We start from the raw sequence: 14079 nt of genomic DNA on the forward strand, positions 1-14079 counted from the left end.
TATAGCATTGCAGGGTCTAGCTCTTGGTTGATCGGATTTATAAAAATAACCTAGCAGGAGTGCCCTGATTACTGAACCTGGCTTGTTAGGGGCTTGATGTGCGTCCCCAAACAATGTCCTACCCGCTGTATGAGGATTGTCAAAATTGATAATAATACAATCACCCATGCCTGTTTTGCTCAGTCTCCCGATCCATTTAACCCTGCGGGCCATGATGATGTTTTTGGCCACTCTAGCCCCCAGAACGGTATTATTTGAGAGCTAGTGAATTGTTTTATTTTTAAGCTGCCCATAGTACTCACTTACCCCCTGGGGAAGAGATGGAACATTCCCCAAACCCACTATGTAGGGGGTAGATTCAGGTGGGAGATCTATTACTGGTAAGTTCTGTTGGACAGGCCCCATGACGGGCTCGCTCCCTCCCCGCATGACAAAGCCCAGGCACCGGCTCTCCGGGTGCTACCCACAGAACCAACCCGCAACCCGTCCCCTATGGGACGCCTGCTCCCGGATGTCCCCGTGTCACGGGCCCGGACCACCGTCAGCACCTTTGCCCGGCCCAGCCGCCATCTTGGACACGGCATCACGCGGCCGCGCGGCCTCAGCTCGACCCCAACCCTGGCCCTGGCCAGGCCCCGACATCCCGGCACCACCATCCACCCAGGAGGTGAACGGACCACTTGGCAGGTCAATGGGAGTAAGAAGTGTCGATGGCTCTCTCCCGCCAGGTGCCGATCACCCCCAGCCTCCTCGGGCGCTGGCTCCACCCCCCTGCTGGGTGTCTGGACTCCCTCATCCCGGACCTCCCGACCTCCAAGAGCGAGGGTCCGGACATCAAAGAGCGCCAGACCTATAACTGAGGCCGTTCCAGAACAGGAAGACAGTTGTATCCTGGAGTCGAGAGACACCGAGAAGAACTCATCCTTGACGGACTGCTGGCGCTGCCGCAGCCCTGCCTTGTGAACCATCGTCCTGCCTGCTGGCGCTGCCGCGGCCTTCTGCAACCTTCATCCTCGTGGGACCTGCTGGCGCTGCCGCGGCCCGTTGTAACCTTCATCCTCGTGGGACCTGCTGGCGCTGCCGCGGCCCGTTGTCACCATCATCTTCGTGGGACCTGCTGGCGCTGCCGCGGCCCATTGCAACTATCATCCTTGCTGAGGACCTGCTGGCGCTGCCGCGGCCCGTTGTAACTACCATCGTTGCTGGGACCTGCTGGCGCTGCCGCGGTCCGACCTGTCCGAACACCGAGCTCGAGGATTGTGAGCTACCACCGTCTCATCGCAGTACCCGTGGGTACCAAGACTGTCCCGCTACCCCCTCCCCTACTAGAGACTAGAATTGAGAGGACCCTCGTGTCCTGATCTCACTGTACCGTAGTACCTTACCCCAAGAACGGCCTATAAAGAGTGTTGAACCTTATCTTCGTGTGGTGTCCATCTGTGGGGGGGAAGTTACTTGTCTGTACGATCGCTGGAGACGGCCCTCACCGGAGGCCTCTCCCCTTGTGCTCGGCCGACCCTCCAGGTCCCCGTCTAACATTGGTGGCCAGCGGCGCGATCCGAACCGACGCGTACCGTACAGATAGTAACTCACCCTACGACTAAACCACAATGACGACCAAAGAGAGCGGATCTGCAGAGAAGTTCCAGATGGAAAAGCTGGAGGAATACAACCACCGAGAGCTAAAATAATTTTGCATGGACTTAGGCATTGCTACCACCGGGCTAAGCACAAAAGAAGACTTCAAAAACGCCCTAGAGGCCTGGACAGAGACGAATACCGCCACCCCCCGGAAGTCAACACCACCCTGACGGAAGAACGGAGAACAGGTCCCTCCCGAGAAGAGATCCAGGAGCGGGAAAAAAATAGACTACACGAGTTAGACTTGGCACGGCTCAAATTAGACGGAGAATTGAAGCTGGCGGAACAAAAAATAAACTTAGAACACTTACGGCTCAGAGAAGAGCGAGAAGAAAAACAGAGACAGAGGGATCTCGAAGAAAAAAGACTGGCATACGAACACGAGTGCAAACTAGCAGAGATAGAAATGCGCAAACTGAACAAGAGCCTAGGGGAGCCCGAACCACCGCGCTCCCCGGGTACTACCGAGCAGAAGGTCCACATTCCCAAGGATGTGGTCCGAGAATACCACCGAAACGACGACATACAACAGTGGTTCAAGGCCTATGAGATCGCCATGACTGCCCACCGGATCGCTCGAAGTGACTGGGGAGCCGGTCTATGGGGGAGATTCGTCAATGAGGGCCGGGATGCCCTGCTGCAGCTTCCGGACCATCAGATGACGTCCTATGACCACATGAAGGCCGCCCTCCTCAGTCGGTATGGGCTTACACCCGAAATGTACCGCCAGAGGTTCCGCAACTGCACCCGGATCCCAGGTACAACTTGGGTGGAATACGTGAACTATTTCAGTCGAGCCTTCGAGGGATGGATCAAGGGTAACCACGTAGCCACTTACGAACAACTCTTCAATCTCATTGTGTGGGAGCACCTCTCCAACAACTGTTTCGTCGAGCTCAGGCAACACCTCCTCGACAGTAAATTGACTGAACCACGGCAGCTCGCCACCGAGGCGGACCGGTGGGAGAGCACCCGAGTGGCCCGGAGTGGGCCGAACGAGCAGAACAGAACCAACCAAGGTCATCATCGTCCCCGAGGAGGAGGAGGAGGACAGGGCCGGGGCAGAGACGCGGTCCCGGTCACTCCCGCTAACACCACCCCGCCCCCAGCCGGCCGGGGAAACCCCCCGATGCGCCCGGGGTTCCGAGCCAACGTTACGTGTCACCGGTGCCAGCGAGTCGGCCACTATGCCAGTGACCCGACCTGCCCGAAGAACCAGGCTCCCGGGCCCCGCCAGGTGGCAGCCGCCGCCCTAGGAGAAGAACAAGTCTCCGAAGACCCTGAAGCATACGAGTCGGAGCAGTTCGAGTGGGAACCCGCCGCCATGACCCTGGCCTGCCTAGGAGGACGAGACATGGTCCCGCGGACCCCCCTGCCCGCCAACACTCGGAAGTACAGCCAGTGGGTGAGCATAAATGGGCGCAAGGCCGAAGCCCTGCGTGACACCGGGGCCAGTGTGACGGCCGTCCGTTGTCACCTGGTGACCCCAGAACAAATCCTGCCAAACGTTCTGTGCCCCGTCCGATCGGCAGACAATTCGGAGAGCCTGTGTCGGATGGCCTGCGTCCCCTTCGAGTGGGGAGGAGTGTCCGGCATGCTGAAAGTAACTGTCCGCGACGATGCCCCCGTGGACTGCCTCCTGGGGAACGATCTCGAGAGCTCCCCGTGGGCAGCTGTTGAAAGAAGAGAGCATCTGGGGATGTTGGGTCTCCCGGACTGGGCGTGCGTGACCACCCGGTCCATGACCACCCGCACCATCCCTAGACCAGAAGAACCCGAATGGTCAGCACCTCCGCCCCCGAGCGCTCCAGAAGGAGACTCCATCCATACCGATCACCCGGAATCAACCCCAGAGGAGTCCGCACAGCCCCCCGAACTTCCCGACCTGGCTCAGTGGCGTCAAGAAGGGGGGCCTACCCAAGAACAATTCCGGCAGGAGCAAAAGACCTGCCCCTCCCTCGAGGGGCTGCGGCAGCAAGCGCTCGCCCAGAGCGCAGGAGACACCACCGGGGCCCACTGGGTTTATTGGGACAATGATCTCTTGTACAGCGAGCAAAGGATCGCAGAGCTGGGGGCCGGTCGAGTGCTGGTGGTACCCCTCCACTTCAGAGACTTCCTGTTGAACTTGGCCCATGATGTCCCCCTGGCCGGGCACCTGGGGCAAGACAAAACTTACCACTGCCTGGTGACTCACTTTTTCTGGCCCAAAATGAGAAATGACGTCTCCAACCACTGCCGGTCCTGCCCGACCTGCCAGGCCAGCGGGAAGAGCGGCCGCAAACTCAAGGCACCCCTACAGCCATTCCCCGTGGTGACCACCCCGTTCGAAAGGGTGGGAATAGCATTGTGGGGCCCCTCACGGAACTCACGTCTAAGACCCACCCAAAAAGAGTCAACTGGACGCCCGACTGTCAAGCGGCCTTCGAGCAGCTGAAGGCCGCCATGTGCACCGCTCCTGTGCTCCAGGCCCCCGACTACAGCCGCGAGTTCATCGTTCAGACCGATGCCTCCGACCATGGTATTGGGGCCGTCCTCTCCCAACTGAACCCCGAGGGAGTCGACCAACCAGTGGCCTTCATCAGCAGACGCCTACTGCCCCGAGAGCAGCGCTGGAGCACTATTGAGCGGGAGGCCTTCGCTGTCGTGTGGGTCCTCAAAAAGCTCCGGCCTTACCTCTTCGGAACCCACTTCCGGGTACAAACAGACCATCGGCCCCTGCAATGGCTAATGCAAATGCGGGGGGAGAATCCCAAACTATTGCGATGGTCCATCTCCTTGCAGGGGATGGACTTCACTGTGGAACATCGCCCTGGCCAAGACCACGCCAACGCGGATGGCCTGTCCCGCTTTTTCCGCCTCGACGAGGAGAGTCCCCAGGAGGATGGATGACTCTCCCCGCCTTCAGCTGGGGGGGACGCATGTTGGACAGGCCCCATGACGGGCTCGCTCCCTCCCCGCATGACAAAGCCCAGGCACCGGCTCTCCGGGTGCTACCCACAGAACCAACCCGCAACCCGTCCCCTATGGGACGCCTGCTCCCGGATGTCCCCGTGTCACGGGCCCGGACCACCGTCAGCACCTTTGCCCGGCCCAGCCGCCATCTTGGACACGGCATCACGCGGCCGCGCGGCCTCAGCTCGACCCCAACCCTGGGCCTGGCCAGGCCCCGACATCCCGGCACCACCATCCACCCAGGAGGTGAACGGACCACTTGGCAGGTCAATGGGAGTAAGAAGTGTCGATGGCTCTCTCCCGCCAGGTGCCGATCACCCCCAGCCTCCTCGGGCGCTGGCTCCACCCCCCTGCTGGGTGTCTGGACTCCCTCATCCCGGACCTCCCGACCTCCAAGAGCGAGGGTCCGGACATCAAAGAGCGCCAGACCTATAACTGAGGCAGTTCCAGAACAGGAAGACAGTTGTATCCTGGAGTCGAGAGACACCGAGAAGAACTCATCCTTGACGGACTGCTGGCGCTGCCGCAGCCCTGCCTTGTGAACCATCGTCCTGCCTGCTGGCGCTGCCGCGGCCTTCTGCAACCTTCATCCTCGTGGGACCTGCTGGCGCTGCCGCGGCCCGTTGTAACCTTCATCCTCGTGGGACCTGCTGGCGCTGCCGCGGCCCGTTGTCACCATCATCTTCGTGGGACCTGCTGGCGCTGCCGCGGCCCATTGCAACTATCATCCTTGCTGAGGACCTGCTGGCGCTGCCGCGGCCCGTTGTAACTACCATCGTTGCTGGGACCTGCTGGCGCTGCCGCGGTCCGACCTGTCCGAACACCGAGCTCGAGGATTGTGAGCTACCACCGTCTCATCGCAGTACCCGTGGGTACCAAGACTGTCCCGCTACCCCCTCCCCTACTAGAGACTAGAATTGAGAGGACCCTCGTGTCCTGATCTCACTGTACCGTAGTACCTTACCCCAAGAACGGCCTATAAAGAGTGTTGAACCTTATCTTCGTGTGGTGTCCATCTGTGGGGGGGAAGTTACTTGTCTGTACGATCGCTGGAGACGGCCCTCACCGGAGGCCTCTCCCCTTGTGCTCGGCCGACCCTCCAGGTCCCCGTCTAACAAGTTCTCTAACTGCACTTCGCTATTCTCAAATTTCCCGTCCCTGGCTTGATGGTAATTGCCAGGGGCACTACCGGGACCGCTACCACTGCTACAGGCGGGTGTAACCCTGCTTACACCAGCTGCTGCAGTCCTATCATCATGCCCCGCAGAGGCTTCAGATAACTGTGGTGGGTGAGTTGGGGGGGAACCACAGAGGATGGCCGACTGATTGCTTGGATGGACCGAGGCCCAGATACCCTTGCATTATTCTGACCGGGGTCAGCATTTAGGTCCCCTGCAAAGGATGGTGTGGCCTTACTAATATGCAGGGATATGTACTCTTCAATCCTGGTCAGCCTCTCAATGATAGGGCCTAGTTTTGCATCTAGTATGTTAGACAAGGAAGCCTGTAGTGTCGCTAACGCCCCGGAGAGAGCCAAGGTTGGGGGAACCCAATAATAGGGGGAACTACAGTGAGTCCAGGAGATTTAACACCCAGGGCAGATTTCTTTTTTTTTGGGTGTCCACCTATAGATTGAGTTTTTCTTTTGGTGCCACCCCCCGACTGCAGGGTCCCTTTCAGTATCTGGGCTACCTTTTCTCTCTGTATGGCAAGGGGTAGTTTCTCTGTAATACTGGGTAAGCTGGCATCAGCTCCCATAAGGTCCCTTCCCCCACTTCTTTTAATACTAATTACCATGACAGGAGATAAGGGAGCTACCAAGATGGGCTCATCAGCATAAGCAGGCATCAAATTGGAAGTCCCAGCATCATACTCAGAATCCATGCTTGTGTCTTCGCGTAAGCTCACAGTAGACACGGGGCAATAACCTCGGATAGCAGGACCAACAGGCGCTTCAGACAGTTCAGTCTCTGGAACTACATAGGCCCTGGATGTTATTTGGGGACCTCGAAAGGCACCTATTTACCAGTTCAATTTCCTTGTCGAACATGGAAGTGACCCTTTGCAAAAGAGTTCATAGTAGAGACAGTTGCATACACACCCGGCTTCCCCTTTGCCATGTTAGCGAGAACAGGCATGACCTTATGCCTGCCCATGATTGATATAGAGTGTAAAATCCGTTGAGGAGTGGGGAATTTAAAAGCAAAATATCGATTGACAAAAAGATGCCACCACAGCAGGATAGTCACATGTAGAACAAAGATGGGAGGTCTGCACAGAGAGAAAACACGTGTGAAAGACCCCAGACAGTACTTAGTTGTCCTTACACTTTGGCTTGGGGATAAACCGTAACCATAATAAATAAGTGCAACTAAAAACTAATTACCAGATATTTGGGGACTCCAATGGTCGGAGAGGGGGCCCAGCCCAGCCTACTCCGGCCCCTGACGGGCACAGACGAGCCCTCCCGCATCCCGCTGAGCGGGAGCCTCAACAGTCTTTTAGCGCCTCCGGGCACGGGAGAGTGACAACGTCTCCTGGCACGAAGGTGAGCGTGTCAGCGTAGCAGCCTGGGATCTGAAGTACCCCGGTGGACAATTCAAGCGGTTCCCGCGGAGCGGGAGCCGCAACAGCCTTTTAGCACCTCCGGGCGCGGGAGAGGGACGGCTCCTCCTGACGCGAAGGTGAGCGTGTCAGCGTAGCAGCCTGGATTCTGAAATCCCCCGGTGTACAATTCAATCAGTTTATAATTTGCAGTATTTTTTGTTTGCCACTTATTTTTAAGTAAATTGCAAAATACGTGTGTTGTTTAATTTTTATTTTAAATTAAATTGATTCCTTTTTCAATATTTTATGTTTTTGGTATATTTAAATATATTGACATATATTTTTGATAATGTGCTATTTAGGATTTTTCAAATTATATTATTAATTAAAATATTAGTTTATATTTTTATATATGCACAATGAAATATATATATATATATACACATATATACATATATACATATATATGTGTGTTCAATTTTTTTTAAAGAAGTGTATTTGTTGTATTCGTTCAAATATACATTTAATTATTTTTTTAAAAATTAGTAATTAACATGTTTATTTTAATATTTTACATTATATATATTTTAATGCGATATTTGATACAGCTATATTATTGTAAACTATATATTTTTTACAATATTTTTGTACTTACCTGTTTAAGTATAGGGTGTCAGTATTTTTGCATTCTATAGTTTTACCTCGATATTTTTTACATCTATATTTTTGTGGTTGATATTCTGTCAGTTAACCCTTTAGAGTGGCTTACAAAAGTGAACAAAGGTAGGGGAGTGTTGACATTCAGAAGGGCATGAGAGGTGGATCTTATGGTGCTACCCCCTAGCTTGACAAACAAAACTTTTTAAGAGGGAAGCTGCAGAAAATTGAGAGTCCCTGGGAGGAGGGCAAACATGAAAAGGAGATGTTCATGAAGGTGGAAGGAAGTAAAGGAGAACTGTGGGAGCCAGGATTCAACCCTGCATAAAATTACAGTTCGCAGGAAGCAAAATCAAACACTGGCAATGCAAATAAGTCTTGCCTTTGTAATGTGAGTGCTGAGCTGTTGGCTTTGCCAGTGTTTGTCTCTACAGTATTGCTTAAAAAACATTTTTTTAAATTCAAAATACTGGATGGAAAGCAAACTCGTGGCTTATGGTAACTCAGAACTGTACGTTGAATTCAGTGTTTTCAGCCTTTACAAATGTCATGGTTGATGTTTTTATACTTTTCAGTCAGGAAACTCTAAATACTATTTCAAGAGAATGAAAAAGTGTCAGAAACCAGACCAGAAACAAGCATCCTGGGACCGATTTCGGGGTATCACCCCTCATCAGCCAGGCTAACTTGAATCCTGTGGCACAGCGAGCAAGGGACCCATGTCTGGGCAAACCCTTGGCCACTTAGTGCGTACACAGCAAACACAACAAGATGATGGGCAGAATGCTGTTCTGCATTCTGTCCATCATTTGTGTGTCTTTTGCTTTCACGCCCTAAGTGCGCCAGGTATGCCCAGACGTGGGTCTCGGGCTCACTGTGCCACTGTATTCAAGCTAGCCTGGCTGATGAGGGGTGATACCCTAAAACTGGTTCTACAATGCTTGTTTCTGGTCCAGGGAGGACCTGGCCTGGCAGTTCAGCCTGGACCGTCCCCATGAGGAGCAGGGTCACGACTGATTTGCACATGGCTGGGTCTAAACTGCGGTCGCATGGTGAACAAAAGACTGATGGATTTAACACAGATCTCTTGACTGGGGGTGAATGTTTGATTTGTTACGCATTCCGTCCATCATGTGTGTGTCATATGAAGAAGATAGACATATCAGTGCTTCTGTAATAAAGGCAGCACACCAACAGTTGCAGGTAAACACAAGTAACTGATGCAACCCAACCCAAGAAAGCCCCCTATGGAATACCTTCACAAGGCTTTCTCTCCCTGTGCTCAAGAGAGGATTTGGGAATAATGGATCTGTTTATGTTGCAGCTGTAGGGACATGAAGAAACGGAGAGAAATATGGCATCAGGTATGACGCACCCAGACCAAATATAATTTGATGAAACTATCTCTAGGGTGTTTTTTTGCCTCGTTCGGTGGTATTGCCGCTAGCACCTCTTAGACACGCGGCAAACCTGGACGGGGCGTGCTATCAGCGTGGTGTCTGCAACCACTCCACTCCCCTCAAAACACAAGGGGTAAAGTTGTCCTCACTTTCTTTCAACCATGCCCCTCTACTCGAAAGGATGGGCTGGTGTAAAATGATCAGAGCCCCGCAGCCCCCTTCCCATCAATAAAAGGCCCGTGACAATGGAGGGACATCCTCCCCAGCACTCCTCGCCCCTTTTCAGATGGTAATGTGATACAAGCATCTACATTGTAAACCCCTAAAGACGAAGGAAGACCCCTCCCCTTTTTTCATTCCGTGCTGTCAGTACCAACGCCGACCCTTACAGATGCATCACCCTCCCTCGCTCAATCAGAGCCTGGAAACAGGCCCCGACTGTCGCATCCACCGCCCAATCAGGCGGCCCAGGCGCGTCCCCGCCCACATCTTGTCTGTTAAAAAAAAAGGCTCAAGGGTGTGATTTACTCTTTGTTTGTGATGCTCCCCCGGCCCCTCCTCCTCCTGCTGCTGCTTTGTCTTCCCTTCTTTCATGTCTGGAGAGCGGCTGGGGGTGAGGGAGGGGTGGGGTTCTTAAGGCCGCGCAGGGGGTGGTGGCACATCACACAGACCTGCCGCCGGGAGGGAAGGAGAAGGCGAGCGGAGGAAGGAGGGACAGGGAGCAGCAGCTGCCTTTTCCAGGGGCTCAGCTGCTCACCGGAGGAGGAGGAAGGCACCAGCCCCTCGGACTGGATGCTCGCTTATTTTCCATAATAGGATCATTTCTGGATTAGGGGCTCACCCAAGTTATTCCTTAAACCGTGATTGGCGGATCCCCGAGGCCGCCGCGCTCTTTGGTGCACCTTTGATTGATGCACGGTCCGTGGTGTACACTCCCTGCTTCCTCCCGGCCGATGCTCCCACCCTGCCGGGTTTCCGGTTTTGCCCCAGGATCCCTCTGGACTCTGGTGCGGGAAGATCTCGGGAGGAGGACAGTTTAGCCGGGAGGACTGGAGGCGGATTTTGGGGATCTTATTAAACCAGCGAGGTCTCTTCCCCCGGCGGCTCAGGGAGGAGTCCTGACCCGGTCCCGCCATCTCAGACGTGTGTCCGGCTGTGGGGATCGACCTGTTGCGGCTCATCGGCCCGGCCACCCTTACCACAGCGCATAGAAACCAGTCTGGGCGCTCAAGAAGTCGATTTCCTCTTTAGACAACCTATAGGGTGGACGGTGTGACTTTTCGGAAGAACGGCGTTTGGCCGCTAGAAAACTTTTTGCAGCCCGAGTTGGCGGCGCCGGTGGCAGGGGTCTCCACGTAAAGCAGACATGAAGCTGAGGAGGGCGGCCCTACTGCCCCTATGGGGCTTGTTCCTAATCCAGGTGCGCTTCTATATGTCGATATGCATTATGTTATGAGGTGTGCTTGTTTCATGTGAGCGTTTTGTTTGTAGTCGTGCCTGTAAGGCTTATTGTTTCTCAGACTTTTACACATTTGTTATGGCCCGTAGTCTTGGGGTTTCTACTTTTTCTACATTTTAATTCTTTTTTTTTAGTTGTACTTTTTTGTTTTACGATGTATTACCTTTGACATCCTTAGTCACAACGATGTGCGTGCGTTTGATCAAAAGTACATATCTAAAGACGTATTTACATTTTAAACCTGTCTTAAGTGTGATGGTTATTTTGACCTACCGCAAGTGGGCATAGAGGCGAAATAGCTCAGTGGGTTTGGAATCTGTTTTAACGATCTGTGGAACCCGGAGTGCACAGTTGTAATTCCAGCAGGGTCGACTGAGCCTTTCTACCTTCAGGGTAAGTGGAAGTAAAAACAACTGAGAAAGGTAATACAGGGTGTTGTAGCGGTTAGAGGTGGTTCACTTTTGTGGTGTGCACTATATACGTGGTCTATTATCACTTAAAACCAAAATGTGTACAGTATAGCATAACACAAGGTATGTGCTGACGTCAGTGTGGGTCCATGCTTTCCAAAACCACCAGGAGAGCAGGAAGGGTGTTTCTGTTCACAGATTTGGGAAGGGGGGGGGGCTGTTACACTGTACACAATATTATGGAGTATTCCACTGGTATCATGTTTTCGGGGTCTCGTGTGTGCTGTTCTATCCAGTTCTAGGTGGAGTATTGGATATAGCACTGTCAGCCGCGTGTAGACTATTGTGTCGCCCCTTTTGAACATCTGGAATGCAGTGCCTGGTTAGGCGGTGCACGTGGACAGTGTTTTGCCCATTTTGGAGCACAGTGTCGTTTTCGAGTTCCTCGTCTTTAGTATTGCGCCCAGATGTGGAGGCCACCCTAAAGTATTCGGCCCAGCTATGGAGTGCACATAATTGTATCCATTCCCAAGGCGCACATCGAGTTGTGGTGTGGCCAGTTCCAAAGAGCATATCAGCAAATGCACATTTGGAGTGTTGTGTCCAGTTTGAAGATGTACATCTGGAGTGATGTGTCCAGCTCTGATGTGGATATCTGGAATATTGTGTCCAGTTGTGGATGTCTTTCGGCTGTAATGTGCACCCCAAAGGTGCGCATCTGGGGACTAAGTCTACTTTCAAGATGTACATCAGGAGTCAAGTGTGCAGTTCCGAAGTTCACATCTGGAGTATCGTGTGAGGTCAAGTCAAAAGGGCTTTATTTCGATAAAAGTTATCATAAAAGCTTCATAAAAATACATAGGTTCATTTACATTAAAAATAGGAAAAGAATAACACAGCAATTTAATTCAAGACAGTATTAAAAAAGTTTAAAATGTATTTTCATTTAAGCGAAGCATTTCATAAATAGAGTTAAAAGGAAGATTAAACAGTTAGATTTAGCCTTTTGCTTCTGATGGACCATGCCCATGATAAAAATTTGGAAAGAGTGCAAACATACAAGGTGCGACAATCTGACATAAGTATAGTAGTGCCTCCTTATGGCGCCTGGTCCCCAATAGGCGACACAAGTGCTTGAGCCGTGTGAGGTGAGTACTTAGGTCAGTGGGCAACCTCCAAGCAGACAGGGGGGCAGAAAGCAGAGCATTCACTCGCACCCCATCAGGACGGACGCAGGCAGGAAGTGCCTCCGGGTACACAAGGGTAAAGCTGGAAACCTGGTAGGGCAGCGCCCCCCCCGGACGGCCCAGTGGCCCCCTGGAGCTCAGCGAGGAGCGTGTTCGAGCAGCTCACCCATTGAGAAGCCCTGGGTTCAAGCGTTTGATAACAGCCACAGTTTACAACCAGCTATCTAGGCTGTCCGAGAGTGGGCTAATTGGTAGCGGGTGGGGGCAATATGGTGGCGATTACAGGCAATGGGAGGGGCACAAACAGACACAGGCAGAGGCTTTGAAGTTCGAATTAGGAGGGGGAGGGGTGCGACCCAGCAGACGAGGAGAAGGAGGACACTGGAGAGTTTAATGTCATTCATAATATCAGCAGGCGGGGTGGCCTCTTAGGTGCCTTAACCCCCCCCCCCCTCCCGCCCCCACACACCGCCTCCCCCAATGCTGCTAGAGGACATTCGTTTCCACTGGAGGCACTGAATTCCGAGCTACGAGCTTCTTCGAGTCTCGGCACCACCATCTGGTGGTTTGATCCTGTGCACCTCGTGTTTTCTCCCTGGCTTCCGTCAACGGCCCTCGCCTGCACAAAGTTCTAATACTTATTTGAATTTTTCCATTTAATAATTGCATTGATCTGGCCTGTGTCTCTTTCACACAAGAGGACAGACAACGCACTGGTCAAAGAACATGTGTTGCTGGTTCCCGCAGGCGTGTATAAGCGACACGAAAACAACAAAATGTGAACGGAACATTTCACTCCAGCGCGTGCTTTACTGTCACGCCTAATTATTGTAGTCCGTAAAATGCCCGTCACCGGCCTGTTTGAGTTCTATTTCCTGCGCTGTGCACGTCCACGTGCACCACAGGCTCGCGGAACATGTTAGCACGCATGCCCTCGAGACACACAGGTCGCTCTTTACCGAGGCCCGCGCACTGTCTCCCTGGTGTACAACTTTAAGAAAATGCCCGTCTCTGCGCCTCGACAGCTCTGTTCTAGACTGTGTCTAATCTGCTTTACTCCTTCTAAAGGCGCGGGGCAGAGTGCTCCAGATGTGAGCTCAAGGCATGACCGCACAAGTCCATATGTGGCTCGAGGTATCTAGCCCTGCTCCCCACAAGTGGCACAATACTCCAGATGTGCAATGAAAGCTGGGCCCCGTGCTCCTGAATGGCACCATACGCCCGATGCGGCCTACAATACCGGACACCATGAGCCAGGTGTGGCAGCTGCGACTGATGGTCCTATGCCAGATGTGCATTTAAAATGAGGGCGCGATACATACTCCAGAACGGCAGAAAACGACACAATACTGTCCTGCGTAAGGAACTACGTACAGATTCAGACGTGGCACCCGTGACTGGCCACCATATTCTAATTAAGATGTTTACTTATAATTGAGAGCCATACTCTACCTATAGAATGTTAGAGCAGGACACCATACTCCTGACAGGGCCTGCGGGACTGCACGCAATGCTTTAAACGTGGCACCCACAATTGACCGTCATATTTTTATTTATTTTAAAAGTTTTATATAGCGCTGGCTTGACCCGTGGGTATCATAGCGCTTTACATAAACACTGTAAAAAACAGAAGGAAATTGCATTACTTAGTAGGAAGGCGGTAAGGAAGGAAAACAGATAAAAAAATAGAACATGAAAAATAGGTAAACAGTGCAGGGGAGGGAGAGAAAACAAACGAAGGTGGCCAACACAGTACGTACGGTCACCAACTATTCTTGAATGTCAAGAGAGAGAGAGGAGTCAACTCGGATATTGAAGTCTAGGTT

The 14079-nt window shown here is 52.7% G+C and overlaps 1 protein-coding gene across 2 annotated transcripts in view; it reads left to right on the top strand.

The window, feature by feature from the left end:
- The window catches only part of LOC144783759 (tumor necrosis factor receptor superfamily member 16-like), a 172174-nt gene that overhangs the window by 70819 nt on the left and 87276 nt on the right, over window positions 1-14079 (top strand). The window contains exon 1 of one of the 2 annotated variants that reach the window (XM_078662447.1): window positions 9848-10617. The exons of the other annotated variant lie outside the window; for it this stretch is intronic. Coding sequence (XP_078518573.1) covers window positions 10564-10617 — 54 coding nt within the window. The 5' untranslated portion in view covers window positions 9848-10563. Of the gene's footprint in view, window positions 1-9847; window positions 10618-14079 lie in introns of those variants that run through there. 2 annotated transcript variants of the gene reach the window in all.

This window comes from Lissotriton helveticus, chromosome 10 (genome assembly GCF_964261635.1).
Source record: "Lissotriton helveticus chromosome 10, aLisHel1.1, whole genome shotgun sequence".
NCBI classification, from domain to species: Eukaryota; Metazoa; Chordata; class Amphibia; order Caudata; family Salamandridae; genus Lissotriton; species Lissotriton helveticus.